Source organism: Neolamprologus multifasciatus, chromosome 6 (genome assembly GCF_963576455.1).
Source record: "Neolamprologus multifasciatus chromosome 6, fNeoMul1.2, whole genome shotgun sequence".
NCBI lineage: Eukaryota > Metazoa > Chordata > Actinopteri > Cichliformes > Cichlidae > Neolamprologus > Neolamprologus multifasciatus.
Window position 1 is genome coordinate 20870505 of NC_140444.1, and position 22656 is coordinate 20893160.

General features: G+C 40.6%; 1 protein-coding gene across 2 annotated transcripts; it reads right to left on the reverse strand.

Annotated features, from left to right (window-relative positions):
* Positions 1-1827: 1827 nt before the first annotated feature.
* prss12 (serine protease 12) lies at positions 1828-22495 on the reverse strand. Of its 2 annotated transcripts, none has more exons than XM_085162447.1 (13): positions 21198-22495; positions 20087-20225; positions 18829-19001; positions 18527-18674; positions 17744-17922; positions 16672-16813; positions 16341-16558; positions 12859-13000; positions 10238-10443; positions 9551-9629; positions 8859-8981; positions 5590-5885; positions 1828-3095 (listed from the first exon to the last, which is right to left on the reverse strand). In XM_085162447.1, exons 1-13 carry the CDS (start codon positions 21529-21531, stop codon positions 2773-2775), a joined length of 2502 nt encoding a protein of 833 aa, XP_085018573.1. In that variant the 5' UTR covers positions 21532-22495; the 3' UTR covers positions 1828-2772. The 2 variants fall into 2 exon arrangements, with proteins under 2 accessions (XP_085018573.1, XP_085018572.1); XM_085162446.1 differs by having other exon boundaries at positions 18527-18677; positions 21198-22493.
* Positions 22496-22656: the final 161 nt, after the last annotated feature.

A 22656-nucleotide genomic window follows, 5' to 3' on the forward strand; every position in this document is an offset into this window, starting at 1 on the left:
TTTTGCAAATATTAATATACAACATATACAGGCTATAACAGATGAATGGAAATTAAAGGAGAGACCTGAATCCTTAATCTTTAGTCCACTTGGAAGGATGTTTTGAGTCAGTGACTTTTAGTTGTGACATAGTATCTTGGTGGAATATAAATATAAATGAAATAGCAAGGGGGGGCTTGAATATCATCCAAGCCACGAAACCATAAATGTTGTTGAATGACATTTTGAGAGCTGTTTAAACCTTTGATTATTACAATGTGTGTGTGTGTTTACACTCACTATCCACTGTATAAGGGACCACTGTTCAGCTGCTCCTTCAAACAAACATCAGAGCCGCCAATCACATGGCAATATGGCATGCATCCTTGCACGGAAACAAGTCAAGACAACCTGCTGAAGTTTCACTCAAGCATCACAATTGGGGAGGGGGGATTTACGTGACTTTGAACATGGTATGGTTGATGATGCCAGACAGGCTCGTCAAAGTATTTCATAAACTGCTGATTAGCATGGATTTTCCCAGTAAACATTTCTAAGGTTTACAGAGAATATTTCAGAAAATATGAAGTAATAGTTGATGCTCGAGGTCATTACTGAGTAGCAGTTCAAATAACAACATTTTTACAAGTAAGGCACGCAGAAGACATCAACATGTTCAACCTTGAAACGATGGGCTACAGCAGCAGAAGACCACACCACTCTTGCTAGATAAAAACAGAAAAGTGAGACTACAATTCATATGGGTTCACTTGGATAACAGAAAATTGGAAAAAGGATCTAATGAGTCTTGGTATCTGCTGCAACATTCAAATCTGCAGCAACTCTGTGATGCATGACCATGTCAATATGGACCAAAACACTGAGGAATGTTTTTCAGCATCTTGACATGAAGAATTAAAGCATTTCCGAATTCAACACAAGACTAGTTTTATAACTTTGCAATGTCAAATAATGACCACAAGAGGGGGCTGTCAGACTTAGAGCTCTGAAAACGGCACCTCTTTCCCTGCTGATCAGCAGGTGATAGCAAATTTAAAATAATGTTAACGTTTAATCCCAACCTTTTGGGATAAATTAAGTATATTTTACCATTTCTTGCAATGTGCCTTTAGGCACAGAAGTGAGCATGAACTTACAGGAGTGTAGTATTCTTTGTTTGTAGATCTTAAAAATTTTCCAAATCTTTGCCAAAAAATGTTTTATTTTAAAATACGAGTGTTCTTGTTGTATATTGAAAGTAGGAATCTGTCGAGATACTAATTCGTGAGGGAGGCGTATACTTCTGGATACATGAGAAAGCAGGATTAGATACAAAAACCAAAACCCCACCACTACAGTTTTATAGTGTATACTGTCTCATGTGAAAGCAAAGTTGCATTTACTCATGCTGAAAAAGTATGATGAGATACTTGAGTAACCTCAAGTAACCTTTTAAAACATTTTGAAGAACATAAAGAAACACAAAATGCTGGTTTTGCATTCACAACAACTTCTACACCTTTTCTCATAAATCAGGAGTACCGGCTGGAGTTCCCGCAAACACTTTGCGACATACCAGTGGCATTGTTTTCCAGTGGGTGTGCATACACATCATCTGACAAGGGGATGCTTGCTTTGACACTTTGCAGTAAAAACAAAAACCCTGAAAGAGCTCTGTTGTTCCAGCAGCTGTGACCTATTAGGTGTGGTGGAAAGACGAGACATGTCGTCTAAAGTGACGTGAATGCGTTGGGGTTTTTTTTTTTACTTCAAAAATAAAATATGAACACTGTGCACATATGTTGGCATCTAAATTAAAAACACAAACTCAGATCTTTTTTAATATAAATTTTATCAAAATTTGTGCTTACCCAGAAATGTTGAGACAAAAAACATGGTCATTTATCATTTAACAATAAGGAGGCAGTGGGTGTTTTTTTTTTCAAGTGTAACAGATTGTCTCCTTTCACTGTTGTTAGAAGCATGACAATCCTCAACTATCTGACTAAGACCTTTGAGTCACTGTGATAGATCAACACTTCAAAAATGCTTTGTGCTTTAAATCAGAAGGACTTACGCCCCTTCCTTTTTCTGCATACGTCACATAGTGCTAAGTCAAGGACAAATACTGACTGGATAACAATTGCAAAAGCCTGAGAATTACCAAGACCTGAAATCACACAAAAACGTTCCACAAACAAGTATTAAATGAGGTTAAAAATCATATTTCACTTTGACAATATGACTAAAATACTTAACACAGAAGCACTAGATGTCATGCATTAAGTACCAAAAAGGATTTCGTAGTGCAAGTATGCAATATTGTGCTATTACATACTGTTTCAGCATGAGTACATGCACATTTACAGTATGCTTGTTCTAACACAGTGGTCCCTTTTCAACGTTTTAATAGCATATTTCATGACATAAGTTACAAGGTATAACTTCATAACAAAAACGAGCACAGAAAACACAGTTTAAAAAACAATAATCAAGGGCTGCATGTGATGCTACATAAACAAAGAGATGCTTAGCTTACAGAATATACCATTTGAAATGAAAACCTCATAAAAATGTTAAATTAGTAAAATAAGTGCTAAAGAATAATTTCCCTTGACAAAAAACAAAATACAATAAAGTCCAACATTGTCTTTATGTCACTAAAGGTCAGATTGTGATATACCTCACAGGATTATTAAGAATGACATTAAGTATTCGTAACTGAAATATCCTTTTATGCAAGTAGCTGGCTGACAATGAATCCTCTTGATTTAGACCGTTGTTTTCAGTTTATTACTTCTTTTTTTCATCGCGTCCAATTACTTTGCGTATCCAGGAGCTAAATGCGGAGACTTTGGTGTAGACACCAGGGGACTGCTGTGTCCTGCAGGCATGACCCCAGGATGTGACCCCGTAAACGACCCAACCCCCTCCTGGGCGCTCACACACCAATGGACCTCCACTGTCTCCACGGCAACTGTCCACACGCCTTTCTGAGTGGATGCTGCCGGCACAGAGCATGCGGCTTGTGAAGGCTGTGTGAAAATGCTCCTGGCAATGGCGGCGTGGAAACAGAGACAGAGGAGCCTGCTGCAAGGTCTTGGAGTATGAACGGCCTGGAAAAGGAGAGAGCAGAGAACAGCAGGTTTCAAAGGTGCGCCTGAATGTATGCTCCAAAGAAAGAGAACAAGGTTTCAATGGGCAGCAGGAGGAAAAACTGCACTTTCTTCTGCATCTTCGGCAACATCAGCATCTCATGGTTCTCAGACACAGATTCAGCTTTTAACTCTGACTGACAGCAGCTGCTACATGCTGTATGATGTGTGGGTTGTGAGATTAAATTTGGATAGATTGTGTGTGCGATCATGATTGGATTTCAAGGAAAGTGAGGCAAACATACAAAAACGATGTGTTTATGACGATTATTCACAGTGAATTCTCATTTAGTGCCATCATCAAGAATTTCTGTTTATCCATCAACTTAGACACAAAACATGACCTAGAACACATGACTGCATGTGGTTAGTGCAAAACGTAAATATAAAGTTTGCATGGCTCAACATGATGTTGAGCTGTTAAATGTTTACTCCGTTGAGTAATATTATCACATGGTAGCATGCTGTTTTAAACATTTAGATCACAGTGCCAGACAGCCTTTAATCCTTGTGGTTATGAAGCAGTGTTTCACACGAGTATCACTTTTGCCAGTCAAGTTTAAATTTCTGAAACTTGACTGGCCAGTATGAAGGGGAACTTGGAGACAAGTCAGTTTTGAACTTTGTGGCTTTCTTTATTCCACATGGTTCCCACGCTGCGTCTCTTTTATAAAAAAACAGCCATTTTACACCTTTTACAGCATACAAAGCCTCCTAAAGGCCAAACAACAAGCAGCAACCCATTTTTGCATTGAAGCAAAAAGAACTGTGACCACAGCAACCCGTAGATTTCTACAATTGTGTCGCTGGGACAAACAACCAAACTAATGGACTGGTTCTTATATAGCGCTTTTCTACTCTTCTGAGCACTCAAAGCGCTTTATACAACTTGTGCATTCACCCATTCACACCCATTCACACCCATTCGCACAAGCACATTTTTCCTAGGTGCTATCTAACTGACATTCACACACATTCATACTCTGATGAACCTGCTCTCCCAGCTGAGCTACAGCCACCCCGAGCTCTGCAGCTCAGAGCTCTGGAGTTGTGAGTGGTTTCTTTCTCTGATGCTCTCCAATGCAACATAGTACTGCTAACTATCCAAGGCAGCTTAGGATGGCAGACGTGTAAAATTTGCTTGCGTGTGTGATATCAGAGGGGCACTAACAGCTGTACTGAGCACACATGTCCTCACACCCTCTGAATAGCCTGCATTGCCTCACTTAAATAAGCTAATAAAAACGCTCTTTTCCACAAACATCAATGTTCTATCACACGTACAGTCCACTACTTAGAATCCATGTGTGAAACACGCTCTGGATCTTAGGGAGTGTGTGTTCTAGCTTGACCGTGTCCTGTGTTCTTTTGACTCACTGTGATTAATGACATCAGCGTGTAATTTAAAGATCACTAACAGATGTGCATGTGCGCATTTGGTCAGGTGTATGGACAGAGACAGAAAATGAAGTCAAACAAGTACAATTTACAGCACTGATGACGGACTCGTCTTTACTTCATCTGGCTTTGCAGGTGACCTTTCAAAACACATTCAATTGAGAATAGAATTTTTCTGCTCTTTGGAGAATCACCCTTAACTGAATACAGAAACAACCCTTTGGGTGCACTTGTTTCCCTTTATCGCCTTACTGTTGAGGGTTTTCTTTTTTTTAACACTGAGGGGCATCTGGAGGTCTCTTTTAGTTTTTAAATACGTTTTTTGACAGCAGAAGTAATTGTGACAAACTATTCAGTTAACAATTAACATGGAACTGAAAACGTGCAAATGTGAGATTCTTGTGAAATCTATGTTGGCCTTGAGAGGTGAAAAGCACTGCAATGTAAGAAAACACCAGCAAATAGAATAAATATTTGCTTCGTTTTTGTTGTGTTATTTAGAAATAAATAACAAAACCATAAAACAAAATGGAGAGGGAGACAATAACGTGATGGACCAGCTCAAAAAGTGGCAAGCTAACAGCAAACACATATCTACAATATGAAATGAAGCATGTGATTAAAACACACATTGCCTCCATCTTTTTCCTTCCTCATATCTCCCACAGATGAATCCTCCACTTTTTTGAGTGTTTCAAACTTGGTCTGAAAATCTCATCATTTGGTTTTTGTCACTTCCGCAGCTGGTCCATCATGATATCGCCTCCCCAGAAAAACCCTGTTGTGGTTTAAGAGATTTTTTTTCTTCTACTGTGATTTATTCAACTTCTGTTGTGTTTTGTGTGCTGTTGCAGCGTTTTTGTATTTGCTGGTGTTATTTTAAGTTGCAGTGCATTTGACCTCTTGGAATCACTACAATACTGTGGCCCTGTGGCGTTAAAGAGTTATGAATGAAGATTAATGGGTATTTTGCGTAACATTGCATAATGTTTTGTGAATTCAGGTTATGCACCCTAGGCTATCCACTCAAAACTCAAATACACATACACACCCTCACCTGTGTCGCCCCAGCCGGTAATGTGACAGTTGCTGGCTTGTTTGAGCACTCGCTCTTTCCTCACGGGCAGGCAGGCGGGAAGGATATGACGGCTGAATGACACACACTCTCCCGGCATCTTGTCCACTGCCCCCTGTGACAGATGAACCAGGGCCAGGTCGTAATCATTGCTATGGGTGTGGTAGCTTGGATGGAGGACAATTTGATCGACACCATACTCCTCTTCATATTCCTCAGGGACGAGGGAGTGGTAATCTCCCACTCTAACTTTATACTGCTTGGTACTGTTTCCATACCTGCAGAGAATTGTAGATATATATGTATATATACATATTATGTATGTATATGTATATCTATCTATCTATCTATCTATCTATCTACACACACACATATATATATATCATCTATATATATCTATATATAGACACAGTAGTTTTATGAGTTATGGTAGAAAGAGATTAAAATGCATGCATGCACAAAGCTCACAAAGCTGTACAATCCTCTAAAGTGACTGGCTCTGACTTTCAGGTTTCAGTACAAATACACAATACTATTCTCTCAGCAACATTCACAAAAGTATGTTTAAATGTTGGGGGGAACAATCCAGCACAAAATATTCACGCAAAAATCTCATCTATCTCATAAATGCTTGTACTAAGGTCTAAACCAGGGGTAGGCAACTCCAGGCCTCGAGTGCCGGTGTCCTGGAGGTTTTAGATGTGTCCATGATCCATCACAGCTGATTTAAAGGGCTAAATGACTCCACAGCATTTCTTGAAGTTCTCCAGAGGCCTGGTAATGAACTAATCATTTGATTCAGGTGTGTTAACCCAGGGTGCGATCTAAAACCTGCAGGACACCGGCACTCGAGGCCTGGAGTTGCCTAAACCTGGTCTAAACAAACAGAGTATGACTAAAGACAAGAGTGACAGCAAATCTGTCACTCCATCTGTGCAAAGCTGTGATTATCTGACTCATAGCATGACATACCAGCATTTTTCACACATTCAATTTAATTCTTTGGTGTCTGGTGTCTTTGGAATGGAAAGGGAGGGACATAGAAAGGTGCACCAGAGTGCGAAGAAACGGGTAAATGAAGAAGAGTTAAAGAAGGAGCCAAGTCTCCGTGTCTCGTTACATATGGTGCAGTCTTTCCAGAAAGATCTTCTGACCTGGGAATGCTACCGGGTCCCTGGCAGAGCAGAGACACTGCTGACCAGCCTTTTGACTACGTAAATCTTCACAAGCACACAGTCACAAATACTTTGATATCCACAAGCTCACACTGACTATTTACATTAAAAAAGTAAATGAAGTGGCACGAGCAACCAGGCTTCCTGCGCTTAAGGCAAAATCTCCGGAATATGATGGATTTTTCACATATTGCTGCTGCTGCTAAAATCTGTGTGTAATATTATTGTTGGCACACCTGCAGCTGTACAGCTACAACAAAATAATTGGTTTATGTGTTGGCTGAAATAAGATGAGACCATTTTTCATAAACATACTAAGGGCATTGCAGAGAATCAAACAACATGGTCATGCTACTAAGGTTGAACAGCTGCACTTATTTCATATTTAAGCCATCTGTACTTGTAGGCAAAATCGAGCGAACATAAGTGAATACACCAAGTTGCTCATCTAATTTCTCTGACCTAAAAGGGCCGCATAGTATTACGTTGCTTGTTGCTGTGTGTAACTTTGTGCTTGTTTATCGCTCTATTTTGGAGTATACTCGATGAAAGGCGACACCGTGAAGTCGGAAGTCTTCACAGGTCTATGTCCTTTGGCTCGCATACAGCAAATTTCTTTTCATAGCTGTCATGACCGAGGCCAGCAGCTTGAGGCATTGAAAACCGATATCAGGGAATTAAGATGACTGACTGTCACTATTGAAGTCATAAATAGCAGAACTGGGTGCCTGTGGCAACGGTGAGACCTGCAGGGCGGAACTGTTCTATTCTGGTTTCTGTGCCCATATGTGCATTTATGGCCTGTAGGTCACACCATAAATGCACAAAGACTCGCAAAGGTTAAACAGCGAGTGCAACACAAAACAGCACATATGATTTTCACACCTGTGATGACTTTCACAATGAAAAGTGCCTTCAGGTGACTGCAGTTTAGACTTCATGAAATACAGATAAGCCTTAAAATTGCAGTGAAAACACGTCAAGAAGCTGTACTGTTCAAGGGATAGGCTAATAATGAGATGCTAATATTAGATAAACTTGGCTCTCATTCATCAGTCTTCCATGTCAGCCCCACCTCGCAAGTTAAAAAGGTGAGTTCCTTTAGGTTGTTTCTTAAGCAGCTCTGGCTGTCTGAATCAGTAAAACAGCAGCCACACAAAAACTATGAAAAATGTTCTCTTGCAGCGCAAGAACAATTAAAGCATTATGTTTGAGGATAACTGTCGAAGGTTCCACAAGGCTTACAATGCAGCTTTTGAGCAAGTATAACAGTCGTCAGTTTAATCTTACCCTGGTGATTTACTAATCACCAAGTAATCACTACTACCTAAATCTACCTCCTGTAAGTAAGTATAGTTAATTTGGAGCACTTCCTGTGTATCGTTTCGAAGTAGCTGAAAGTAGCACTTTCACAGAAAAGAGGAGTTCTTGCATATACAGCTTCTGACAGCTAAAGTGGTCTGGAAATGGCTCAGGAAACGGCACTGGGAAAGATTTAGTGAAAGACTTCTTCCTCTCTGAAATGTGGAAACACTTGGATTTATAGTCATGGACCTTCTGGGGTCTTTACGGGGCTGTGGTTCTCCCACCAAACCCCACCACTGGAACTAAAACCCAGTAACAACTAAAATATATTATCAGTAAAATAAAGCCTGACAATCCAACATGTACTGTGTAAACATTTAATGTGGACTATTTGTTTTTCCACTGCCTTCTCTACTGTATGCGTTAGGTGATAGATTTTCGGTTTGTGGCATCATGTGGAGGCCTCTAGTCCAGATGAAGTTGAGATGAAGCAATTGCCTTTCTTCCTGCCACCTGCACCATAACCAAAGCCAAACCAGCACTGAATAACGCTCAAATGTTCAGTTCTCAGCCCTTCATCAGTCTTGTGCATGCGCACACATTGTCGAGCTGCTTTGGGGTGAATTCAAATATCCTACTTTATGCAAAACACTTTTAAGACTTAGCAAAATATATGTGTAAGCACAATCCACATTTCCACTTCAAAAGTCTAATATGTGCGATATGAAAAAAGTCAGTGTATTTGTGTAATAGCGGATGTGTGTTTTTGACCTTTTGAAGCAGTGTGCCGAAGTGAGGACCCAACAGGTGTCAATGAGAGTTGCTCCACAAACCAACCTCCCATCTACTCGAGATCCTCGCAAACGGATAGCAGCCTGCCATGGCCAGCCACCCCTACAAAGAAAACAGCCAAATAATTTTAAATTGTATCTTTAGGCACTTTCTTACTAGCAGCTCATGACAAAAACATCAAATAAACACATACTTTGAATAACTTAAAGGTAAAATTGTATTTTTACAAAAACAAAGAGCTATTGACTGAAAACGTGGCACATCTTGGCATGGTGTGTGCTCTTAAACAAATTAAGAATACTGGACAAGTGCAGGACGTTCACCATTAATGAAGCGTGGGATCATCTCGATAGAGTATAGAACCAAAAGGCAGCCGACATCCAAAAAAGAGAGGTGGATTTCCCATTTTCTTAGTTAAATAAAATGAAATAAGGGATGGCTCAATACTGTTTCACAGTGCTGTGTATGGACCTGCTTTGTTTTAAAACATGCGTCCCCACACAATGTATCTTGATGTTTGTCTGCATACACAGTTTTCTTTGCCTATAGCCCTCAGATCAGCTGTTTTCCATCTAAGATTTGCATGAAAATGTGGCCATTATTCTTTACTCTATATCTCTGACAGGATTTTTCCATGCTGGTATTAATCCCTGCTTTCCCTGCCAACTTACCTCAGAGAGTTTTCTCCTCCTATGATTCTCCTCTGGCGAGTGTGTATGAGCCGCAGACCGCAAATTGAGTCCACAGGATCTGACAGAGACAAAAGAGGGACCAGTGGTTGTGTATATTTGAGATCCTGTGGGAGGGTGATGATTGCTAAACCATACATCTCAGCTCCAGTGTTGGTTTTATTAAATGTTTAGTCTGGTCAAAAGCATAATTCTTCTTTTCCTACTATAATATGAACCTGAATTCAATTAACAAATAAATAAAGTGATTCCTTTCACTGTTTGTGTCTATGTGATGTCCAAAACTACATGCAAAACGAGACAAAATACAGTCCTGCACTGGTTATGTGAGAAATGGTTCAGCATGATGGCAAAGCATCAGAACATGTGCAGGTAATGGTAATGCATTGTGTGCGTCTGCCCTGACGTGTCGCTGACAGGATGAAGCAATAATACTGTAAAACTCTCCATTTTACCATCTGGATACACACAGTCATCAAAGTCCCACACTTTCTGCTTAAACTCTTACGCTGGTCCTTTCTTCAGCCATTTATATCTTTTGAGTTTTCTGGTGTGTATAACATTTTGGAAGTGTTTGCTAAACACAGTATAGTTTCCAGATGAATAATAGAAGCTCTATTTATTTTCAGAGTTATAAAGTGAAAAGCAGGTCCTGACTAACTGACTGACCTTTCACCACTTTGTAGCTGGGCTGCGGAGCTCCGTAGTCGCATATGACCCCAGCGTCCTCGCTGTGGCGGCAGTTGTGTGTTCCTGGAACATCTTTGATACAATCAGCTAAAGAAAGCTCTTCACCAGTGCACTTTACATTGTCCACGTGGATGGGCCCCATCCCTTCACCGAAGTATGCCATCACGCGGGCCTTTGCCACGCCACTTGAGAGGACAGACGTATACGCATTTCACTACATCGCTTTCTCAATTATAGAAAACAAACACAAGAACAGGCAGAACTGTCCAAAAAGTAACACATTCTGAGAAACACATGTTCTTTATGATCAGAGGGAAAATTAAGTGGCACAAATTAAGTAAAAAAGTAAGTCTTAGTAAAAATATTTAGATAACGTGGGAGATCTGATGGTAGTTCCGAAGAAGAGTTAGTGCCCACCATCAGTGGACCTGACAGATATAAAGTTCTATTATGGCCACAGCAATTTAAAATATATTGATGTAAAATAAAAGAATTATACTAAATATGGAACTGCACTGGAGCTCTGCACTTGTTTTTGCACAAGCAGCAACAATGGAAAACTCTGACAATGAGCTTCTGTTGGTATTTGAAATGGAGCAAAGTCTGTTGTGTAACATTCTAAGGAAATTTTGAATGTGCGGCGCATGCAGAACATACATCTTTTGTTTACCTTTCAGCTGTAACAAGTCAGACAAACTGACTGACGTGAGTGATGAGGCTTTTTTCAAAATTCCATTTACAAATGTCTATAAATAAGAGTTGAACATTATTTGTTGTGACATAGACCTGTTTAGGTGCGTAAGTGAAGGCGGTGACAACAAATTGGTTTAGATGTCAACATTTGACCTTCTCAGAATGTGACGCAAACCAGGTTGACAAAGGATTGCAAAACTTTGCACCATTATCTCACCCCTGACTTAAATTAGCAAAGACCTAACACACACTGGCCTGTAGGATGAACTTGTGTAGGTACAGACTGTAACTGTGAATTTAATTAAGACTGATAGATAACAGAAAGAGAAGGTCTTATGTTGCATCCCTGGAGTAAGTTGGGGGACAGGTCTCGTTATCCACTGGGAACCTTGTGTCTCTTACTTACTCATCTAATGTTGTATCTGTGTGCTCAATAGCTCCCTAGACAATGTATGTAGAAAGTGACCCTCCGAGTTGCTTGGAGCAACGCCTAAAGACTGACATCATGCTGGCTTGGTGTATCTCCGAGGCAACCCGCGGTTAACGTACAATAACAGTTGAAAAAAAAGAGCTGCTTTGGCTATAAACCACTCAAGTTGGAAAGGAGGGCCAAGTGTTTTCTCAGGCATCATATTTCATGTGCTTCCATTAATATTCCTTGCGTTCAGCCCCATTGTAAATGTACCCATTAGCTAAAGAACATTTTTTTCTCAGTTTATATTATTGGAAGTGAAGCTCTTGATATTAGGACAATCTTTGTTAGCAAGTACTCTTGCTGAGTTGTTGACAAGAGCCATGTCTCTGCCACAAGACTTCCGCATTTGTGCATGACAAAGCTGTGGAAAAAAACATCCATACATCCATCTTTTCTGCTCATCCAATTCAGGTTTGTTGGAGTTTGGAGCCTATCCCAGCTGCCATTGAGTGGGAGGCGGGGTAATCTGTATAGTTGTGTACATATACATATATGTGTATATTTTTATCACCAGCAGAGCAACCTACAACCCTTGCAGACCATTCACTACATCCCGTATGAGACAGAATGATAATTCCAACATGGCTTTACATGCCTTTAACACACTTTCCACTAACTCTCTAACATTTATGCATTCCAGATGTGGCTTTCATCTGCAAACAGATGTGTCACAGAAAACTTGGTGACTAAGGCATGAATATCTTTTGCTGAGGAGTGATGAGAAAGGAAATAAGACAGTTTGTTATAGTAAGGTTTTCCCTTGTCATCTCATTGTCATTGTTCTTGAAAACAAAAAGGCGTCTCAGAAGAAAATGAAAAGGAGGCCTCTGGACAAGCTGTTCAGTGCCAGGAAACATATCCGAGACTTCAAACGTGACTTTTGCATCATTAGCCTGTGTTTTAAATCAAATGTTTATTTTTGTAAAGGTAACAGAAAGGTCACCATGAAAAGCTAATAACAAAACATCTTAACAACTACAATCAAAGAAAGAAAATGAATAAATAATGAAATGCAGTCATTTTTTATGATTTATAATCCACGGTAGCTTTTTTTTTTAAAAAAAACTGTAAATAAACTTGAGCATTTCAGACGTGTGATGACGAGTGAAGTGGCAACGTGGAAGCAGGTAAGGATTGTGAGATGAAGAAATGAGTGATGGGGTGATGGATTTTGCAAACCGAGTAGATTCAGTCTGGATTCACTTAAGTGAGTATAATGTACGAGGAGATCACATTGCATTTCTACAACTTTCAGCTAAGCTTTACCTCTGTTTCAAAATGCTGATCCTGTCCATAAGTGCTTGCACTTTTTTCTTTTTAACCAGTTTTATTATTTTCTGACATACTGTCAATCAAAGGATTGGTTGGGACATAATGAGCTAGTGAATCAATGCTGTGTGTGTGTGAAATTAGCCAATTCCAACTTACATACCTATATCCCAACTGCCTACAGACCACCTCAGCATCATGATCAGTCCATCCATCATCACAGACAGTCCCCCACTGACCGGACAGATAGAGCTCGACACGCCCTTCCCTAGGGCTCTCTCCTCCTACTAGTCTCACTGGTACACCTGAAGAACACATACAGACACAACAGTTTAGGCTGACAGTGCATGAAGATCACATGTTGGCTCAGTTGATTGAAGATGTCTAACACCCAGAGTCTTGAAATGTTCAAGGAAGCAAACATTCCTCTAACAAACCTGATCTGTCTAGTGAATAGAAGCATGTGTGTACATGCCCTCTACAAATGAAGTAGCTGGAACACCTGTCTATTTTCTTGCACAAAAACACAGTCTGTGTGTGTGTGTGTGTGTGTGTGTGTGTGTGTGTGTGTGTGTGTGTGTGTGTGTGTCTCAGTGTAAGATTGTTTATCTTTACTGGTTCTCATCTCATTTTTTTCACACGCACACACTTTCTCTCGTTCTTTCTTTCAAGTGTTCACTCACACTGTTAATCAAATCAGTATAAGCTCTACATTGATCTAATAGTTGTGAGCATACAGATGCCCCAAAATGCACACACAAACGCACACACTCACACCAAACACATTTAAGTGTGTACTAATGTCTTTCCCGTCTGTAGACATTTTCAGGATCAGTTTACATTCTTTCAAGTTTCAAGTTTCAGCTAAATCTGATTTTTTTTGTTTTGCCACTGAATCAACATACCTAGATCAAAAAAAGAAAGATTTTCTCATGGAATTTTCTTTCTTTGCTTCCTTCTGTGTTTCTTTAAGAGATCATTTCAGAGATATAATTTTTTTGTGTTTCGTAGTCTAAACATTCCTAAGCAGGGAACCTCAGTATAAAATGATTCTGGCTCTATTACATTAAATGAAATACCAAAATTTTCTTAATGACTGTGCTTTTGGGACATAGGACATTTAGAAGGGTGAGATTTAATGGAGGGAGAGTTAATTGTGGGAATGTTTACATCTTAGTTGGTGTTGGCAATTAAGGAAATGTTTGTCCATCCTGAGAAACACAAACAGTTCTTCCTGTCTTAACACACACACAAACACACACAGAATTGTGTTTAATCAACTAGTGAACATTACCTATATAATTTTCTTCAGATTACCCCAGTTTTAATCATAACCTGTATCAAGTGCCAACATTAACATAAAAGGCTTTAGTGTACATTTTAATGATTTACATCAGTGAGCTCTGTTCAGGAGGGAAGGTCTTTTCAATGTGACTATGTGGAGCCATATTTATATCCCCTCAGCATGAGTAACAAAAGTAAAGATATGCACACACGCTACATTACTGCTCTGACATGGCCTTAATGTGATGATCTATCACAACAGAGAGTTGAAGTGAAAGGCTGAGAGCCTGGTTTATCCTGCCTGCCTGGTTACTTTTTTACTTTTTCCAAAAACAACACAGCCTGATCTGTCTTCGGCATGCCGAGGGATGAAGCGGGGTTTTGCTCACACATGTAAACACTCAAACACAAACACGTAATCAGACGCGCATACAAATGCTCCACAGTAATAACAGAATTCTTGAGTTGCATTTTTGTAAGGTAAGAGCGTCCCTGAGGCTATTGCCAAACAATGTAAGCCATCTAAACCCACCAAATTAAGCAGCCATTTCATTTTGTATGCGCTCTCTCTACACAAACTTCAAACCTGCCCTCACTCAGGATGTAAAAAACACAGTGTTTTCTGTGTCATGGGCTAGACTTATTAGACTTGTGCATGTGACATTTGCAGAATGATCTGAAACCTGAGCCATCTGAGCCATACAGAGATGTATGAAACTTTGCCCTCCAGCATCTCTTACCCTTGCAGAACTTTATTGCTGTCTGGAAGCTATAGACATAGATCTTGTGTTATGCGATAGGTTGGCCATACTAGTGCACTGGTGCCTGGCAGATGTGATTGTACCATCAGGACTTATAGGTAAAGGGTCTGTAGTGGAGTCATTTGATCATGATGACTTTACCATGATGCCAAGTTATTAAGGCTGGAAAAACCAACTGACAGCTGTGCTTACTAGAGTTAGCATGGCTTATATCATCCTCTCCCTGTGTCTAATTGCCTGCAGGTTGTGGCAGACATGTCAGGAACAGATTTCAGATCAGCTTGCCCTTCCATTATCTGTTTTAATGAAAGGAAAGGCAAATTACAAAGACGTTTTAATCATTTGGCTAAACCCATCAAATTAAACAACCATTTCTCCCTGATTATAAAGTTGGCCTACAAGTGGAAAGTCAGGATACAAGAGTCCTTTATAATTTGTATTTTTGCTACTAAGAGTAATAATTTTGTGTATTTATTAGTCTCCCTTGTTACATTTGCTTAGGCCACTAATCCTAAAAGGATCTATCAGAATATCTCATGCAGATTATATCTGCCAGGCCCACTGATGCCACCATCAGTGGGCCTGGCAGATATAAAGTAATATTGTTGTAACAGCAATTTAAAATACATTTATGTAAAATGAAAGAATTATACTAAATATGGAACTGCACTGGAGTTCTGCACTGTGTTTTCTGCACTTTGTTTTTGTGTAAGCAGCAACAATGGAAAACTGGCAATGACCTTCTGTTCAGTATTTGAAATGAAGCAAAGCCTGTTGTGTAACATCCTAAGGAAATTTTGAATGTGTGGTGCATGCCCAACAGACCAGATTTATTATCTTTGATGTTGATCTTTCAGCTGTAATAGGTCCGAATAACTGACTGAGACATGAGTGACAAAGCTGTTTCCAAATTCCATTTACAAATGTCTACAAATAGGAGTTGAACATTATGGTCTGCTTTATTTGTTGTTACATAGACCAGTTTAGGTGTGTAAGCGTAGGCGGTGTTAACCTTCATGTTAATGTTAACCTTCATGCACGCAGTAATAAAAAGAAAACTGATCTCTGAGATTCTACTTATGAATGGAAACTAAATTCATTTCTTGGAAAGTACAACAGTTTGATTGACTCCTGGGGAATCCCATATATGCAATGAGGCAATCTCTACTGGGCCAAGGCCAACCAAACATGAGAGGGGGAAAAACAAAATCAACTGATCAGCAACACTGAAAGTCTTAATATGGACTAAAATCAGTAAAACTGGAGAGCATTAAAATATTATAAGGGGATGTAAAAATACACTTCTTTCTTATGATGAACTACGAGCCCTGAATTATATTTCTGAAAAAACAGTATGAATGTGTGCATAACAACCTCTTTTCCTAAAACATTGTCCAGAAAGATTTAGAGATTATGCATGCCTGCACGCCCAATATATTTCCTATGTTATTATAATAATCCAGCCTAAAGCTTCAACTAGCACTATGCTTCAAAAAAAACTGTGCCATATATATAGTCACATACAAGTTGCAGTATACATAACCACATACAAAACCATGCATCTCTCCCATATATATAACCTTTTAATGTATTCTCTTACTGATTGGAAGACCCTCTCCATTGTGCTCAGGGCTGCATGCAATGTTAACATCTTCCTGGTGTGTACAGTCGTGGTGCAGCCACTCCCTCCTGTTGCACAGCAATAAACTAGGTTCTTTCCCCGTGCAGCTCACATCATCCAACAGAATAGGACCTAAGCCCACCCCGAAGCGTGGAACTGGAGTATCTGGCACTCCAGGAGAGAGAGTCTCTCCCAACCTGCACATGCAGACACACATCCGCAATCGAACAAACATGTTTAAGTTATTTATGAGCAATGATTTGGAATAAATACAAAGGTGTGTGAACGGGTGGGAAATACTTCACATTACCTGTAGCCAAGCTGTCGGCACACCACTTGCGTGTTTGAGTTTGTCCAGCCGTCGTCACACACCGTTCCCCACTGACCACGGTAGAAGATTTCTAGACGTCCCTCGTGGCTGCCGGCACCCCCAACCAACCTAATAGTACCATCTGGAGAGAAAGTGAGAGAGTGACTGGGGATAATGTGAATTAATTTCTTCTAGATTTCTTCCAAAAGTCACATGTTTTACTTTTATCGTTTTTTTAAGTTTTGCAGGAAATAACAGCACAGCACAGCTATTAACTGCACTGTAAACGTTCAGAGTGTAATTACTGATGTTGTAATGAACAAAAAACCTCTGGTCAATCCTGTCTGAACCAAATGCACCAAGATGTAAGTTACCAAAGGTCAGCCTAAGGATTTATTGGTAAGAATTTAAAGTATCATGTCACATTTGACCACTCCTTCAAGGTCAAAAGACTGACTAGATATGAAGGTCAAAGAGTTAATAATGCTATATAGCACTATTTAAAACTGTTTCTTACTGCCGCTATAATGACAAAATATACACATATAGCTGATGATATAGTAAGACTATAAAAATCACATTATTTTATTATGACTTTCTCATGTAAATGACAGTAAGAGGTTATAATTCTTTAAATACATAACAATTGGAATACATATACAATGGATCTGAATAAGTTTCTTTTTTTGGGGGGGGGTCTAAAATCTAAATTAATTCAAGGATATTAAAATGGGTTTCCACAGGGCACTAAAACAGGCCAGTTGTTTTTACTACAGACCTCTTCTACTCCCGTAAAAGTAAATACAATCCAGAGGCTGAGCTGCCTTGGCGAAGGTTTGCGCTCTCAGAGTGCTTCTTGTTGTTAATGTTATCAGTTACACCTGTGCTTGATACGTCAAAAATGTGGGAAGAGAGAGCAACAAAAGCAAAAAGCAAAATCTTTCAGGGTCATGGGAACTTCCTGATGTTTCCGGTATAAGGTGAGAAGCTTTGATTTCTATATATATAAACATGCCTGTGTGTATCCCACTTTGATGTCTTTGCTCCTAACAATGATTATTTGGTGACCTACCTGTAAGAGGATTGCAGGAGACCCCTGCATCTTCAGAGTGCAGACAGTTGTGTTCTCCCCATGCACTTTTTGGACATTGCTCCAGAGTGAGCTCATTGCCTGTGCAACGCACCTCGTCCAACCACAAGCGGCCTGAACCCTTGCCAAAATGTGCCTGGCCCCATGCCCTTGCAACGCCACTACAAAGAAAAGGAATGATGCAGAATTCTAAGACATTTGGGCTCTAGTAATACTAATGCAAAACACATGTGCTCATTGGACATGACGTACAAAATGCAGTGCATACAATACCGTATCCTTTTCTCCTTTAATTTAGAGGATTTACAGAGTGAGCACATTATATGTCATGTTTAATATCAGGAAACTGCTTGTCACGCACATCCCTGCAAATGTAAACATTGCGATGTATTTGCTCCCTGTATAGTGCTGCTAAATATGCATATCTCTGTGGTGCTAGAATTCTAGCAGGAACAATGAGCCTGATTCACTGTCTGACCCCAGATGTTCTTTACTGCTTGCTCCTCTTTCTGTGTGTCTGAATAGAAAGAATACTTGTCATACTTTTGGAGACAGAGGGAGAGAAAGACGGCAGGATACCCACACAAACTCATCTCCAGCTGCCTTCTGTATCTTTCTGCCACACATTTTTTTCTCACTTCTGTCACACCGGCAGTGTATTTCCTTTATGCTAATTTGAATATGAACATTTGTATCATTGTGTGTGGTTGTGTGTGTGTGTGTGTGCATGCGTGCATTTTTGTGTGTGTGTCAATACGACTTAACCTCAGCCCCAGCTGTCGACACACCACCTCTGCGTCACTGTCATCCCATTGGTCATCGCAGATGGAACCCCACTCCCCGGCATGGAGGACCTCAACCCTGCCCTCTGACTTTGACCGGCCTCCCACCAGCCTTATGGGAAGGGACACACCTGCTGAAGTGTGAGCAAGCAAAAAACACACAGTATGCTGCTTTTTTATTTGTATATTTTTAAAGTATATATTTATTGAAATTTGTCGTTTGTAAGATCATTTGATTTCTTTCAACTTATTCTCACAAACCTCCCATGGCAGATCTATAATTACCTGGCTGCTGGTTGCAGGTAACAGCTGCAACCAGAGAACACTCCTCTCCATTCCAGGTAGCCTTGGGACACTGGAGCAGGTCTGGCTCTTTGCCTTGGCAATGGACTGCCGTCCAGTGGAGCTTGGCTGTGCCTGGACGGAACAGAGGAACTGCTCGAGCGTGACCTGAAAATCTGGAAGAACATCAAAAGGGGAACATGTTAGTTATAGTAATTTGAAAAGCTTTTTTATACTCCAGCTGACATGACCCATCCATCCCTCCATCCGTTTTCATAATTATGGTCACGGGTTGACTGGAGACTATTCTGACTCACACTTGGCCAGAAGCAGTCCATAACAGGGCTACTACACTCTCACATCCTCTCTATGGCCAATTTAGAAGGAGTCATTAACCTAACATGTCTTTTGAGTGTTAAAGGAAACCAGATAACCTGGAAGTAGGCACAGGGAAAACATGCAAGCTCCACACAGCACCATCATGCCAACTGACACTGATCCAAATCTCATTAGATAACAAGAGTTACAAATTACAAGCAGGCAGTTTTATTAACCTGCTAGCAGTAAGTTTGAGCTGTCTGCACATGCATAATCTGTTGCTCTGGGCCAATGCCGTCAGTAGTCCTTACACCCAACAGCTTTCAATAATTAGGCATGTGAAAGTCATCACCAAGCACTCCAAATGACATATGCCTGACATTTGCCCTTTTTCCTTTCTGCTGTGGACTTTCATTGACTCCTGTGTGAGTACAAACACACCCAGGCAAGTGTTCGTATCAGAACGTGTGCCAGCGCTGGTGTTAGTGGCAACATGTGCAATAAGTCAAAGAGTTTCTCTGTTCTCCAGGGAGAACAGGACACTTTCTCAACTGACTATGGACTGTGCTGTTATATACAATCTGACTACAGGCTCCCTTGAGAAGCATGACAACATCTCATAATCCAGTCCACGAGACGCAGTAAGAGGCACATGTGAGAAACAGAAACAGAGAGCGGACGAGTATGCGAGAAACAACGTAAACGGCACGGCACTCGAGGTATTTAAGTGCCTCTGGGGAATAGAGGGCTGGAATGTAAGAGTCAAACAAGAAGCGTCGAGCAGAAAAGAGGAGCGTGCCTGAATGAAGCTCTGTTAGCAGTTATGAATTTAACGGCCGATGGTGACAGAACCTGCACTTCTGTCTAAAGACGTATGTGAGAGGCAGGGATAAAATAAATACTGCACATTTAAGCATATGTGTACGCGTTTGTGCTTTCTCACCCCTTGCCCAGCTGTCTGCAGACCACTGTAGCATCTTCGTCTCCCCAGTCGTTGCTACAAATGGACCCCCACGTTCCCCCAAGGTACACTTCCACCCTGCCATCTAGCTTGGAGCGGCCACCTTGCAGACGGACAGAGCCTGAGATGGAAAGACGGTTGGAGAAAAGTAGATGTAAAACTGTATGTAATGTGCAAAAGAATCTTTTTGGGGAACACTGAGTTTAAAGTGTGTGTGTGTGTGTGGGGGGGGGGGGGGGGGGGGGGAGCTAAAACTGGCACAAAGTCAGGAGAGAAAAAGAGACACTATGCGAGCTCTAAAACACACATAGATCACCGGCTTAGAAGCGAGCCACTGAAGCCATTTGTCCAGATGGCTTCAGTGATGTTTTCATGTATGTTTCACCACATCAGACACAAAAAATAAGACAGTAATGTCAAAAAGTGAAATATTAAAGAATGTGTTTTCCAAATTTGTTATTTGCAGGTATAGTCGTTCAGTGTGTCAGCATGCATCAGGGTAACCTGATTTCTTTACATTGTAAAGTAAGAAGCTTACAGCGAATGCCTGGGTGCACATCAATGCCAACACACACTTACACAATCGCATGTCCCTAAATATTCATAGGTGCCTGAGCACCCTGTGGCTGTCTTCCTTGTGCAATTGTAAACACACTGAATCTGAACACCTGACTTACCGGCATGTAATTGTTAAAACGTTCAATAACTGACACCAAAACTGTAATGTAATACAGCTGCATATGGATTTTTAAAAAGGAAGAGCTGAAAACACAAATATTTTCATATGAACAATTACATTCACACCCTGGTAAACCAAAGGTATGGTAGGCTTTAATGATTCCATGGGTGGATGCTCTATGACTCAGCTGCACAGTACTGTAAAAAGACATGTATCAACAGCTTCTCAGCCCATATAAAAATGTTCATTCCATTCATATTGACCTTTTATCTGCTGTAGCATGTCTTGAATCCTGCTCATCTGGGGATTTCACCTTCTTCTAGGTGTAATATTTGTAGCCACGTTGTACAATTTCGAGGCTGTTAACGCCTATAAAACACAATAAAGCTGCTGCTACTAGGCCTGCGTGTTTACCTTGTTTACAGTCGCAGTACCCCCAGTCTACTCTGCCCCTGTGGTTCCTAAAAAAGCACCAGGGTCGGATTCGGCCGTCCGGGTTGCGACAGTGGTTGTGCTCGCCTATGCCTTTGCCCGGGTACCGTTCGTCGAAGCCGGAGACTTCGGTCCAGTTCATACACCGGGTGCCGGACTCAGTGACGTCTATCGCTCCCCGGTAGAAGCCGTCTTTCCCACGACTCCCGGCACAGTCGGTGAACGGCAGGATGAATGAAGGGACGCTGCTGGCATAACAGCGAGTGCTGATCGCAGCCAAAAGAGCGGCTTTTAAAACAAAAAATGGCACATTCATGTTAGGGCTATGACGGATCCTATCATCAGCTAAGGGTTTCCACGCGTCCAGTCAGCCTCTCGCCCAGCCGTGGGACGAGAGTGAGAACGCTGCGGATCGATGAAACCCCTTTTTCTTTTTTGCATAGGCAAGGCAGTCCTCCAACGAAAATTCAATAACATGGGCTACATGATGGAAGTAATTTTCCTCAGATGACTGATTTGACCAACTGTAGTGTACCTATATTTTCAAATAGGAATGTTTTTTTAGATCTTTTTTTTGGCATTGTGTTATATGTTTCAGCACCCTTTACAACTCATTACCCACTCGACCAAGTAGTTTAGAAATATTCTATAAAATACAATCTACAACTCCTCCTGACGCACAGCATTCAAATGCTCTCAAACATTAGGGCGTTTGCTCCAATTACATAAAACATGAAAATGCATGGTATTTAAATTTGTGCTTTTACTTAAAATTACTTAAAAAAATTTTTTTTAATGAATTTAGACCGTGCTGTTGTCATTTTTATTGCTCGAATTATAATTATTCAGTCTTTTGGAGCCGATTTGGAAGGACTTAATTTGAGGTGCGTTCTTGCAGTTGAGCTATCTGAAGCACTTGCTTTTATCATTTTGCACAATCTTCTCCTTTAAAAAATGAATTGTCTTTCACTGCGTGTCTATCGCAACTTGAATCCTTTGTGACTGCAAGAGTTTAAAAACACGAGTTAAAATATTGTGAAATATAACAAATGCTAAGAATGACTTATCAGTGAACCAGTGCATGAAAACTTATCGCCAATAAAGTCAGCGACGAAATTATCGCAGTGAGGTGAGCTGGAATTGCTAAAACATTACATGTCAGTGGTTGGTACGCCTTGAGGTAACGTGGGCGCTCTCTGTTGTGATTGGTGTTTAAATTATTAGTCGGGAACACTCGTGGGATCTGTACGCTGCTGCTTGAAGAGCGAGAAGAACTAACTGTCTCTGATTGGAAGACGACTCACGAGACATCAGCGATTGTGACATCATCACGCTGCGTCCGTTCAATCACAAAGGCATTCACTCTTTAGTTAATACCGGCGTACACCGGCAGTCGCCGAGACAGCTGGTAAATCGCTCTATTAAGACCCAAATATTGTTC

What these genes read in the sequence shown, in the direction of transcription:
- prss12 (XM_085162446.1), bottom strand. Translation starts at nt 21,531, where the DNA reads ATGAATGTGCCATTTTTTGTTTTAAAAGCCGCTCTTTTGGCTGCGATC. An exon ending in TGCCGACAGCTTGGCTACAG is followed by an intron (nt 16,559 to 16,671) that starts GTAATGTGAAGT and finishes CTGCATGTGCAG; the next exon opens with GTTGGGAGAGACTCTCTCTC. An exon ending in CAGCTACAAAGTGGTGAAAG is followed by an intron (nt 9,630 to 10,237) that starts GTCAGTCAGTTA and finishes TGTCTCTGTCAG; the next exon opens with ATCCTGTGGACTCAATTTGC.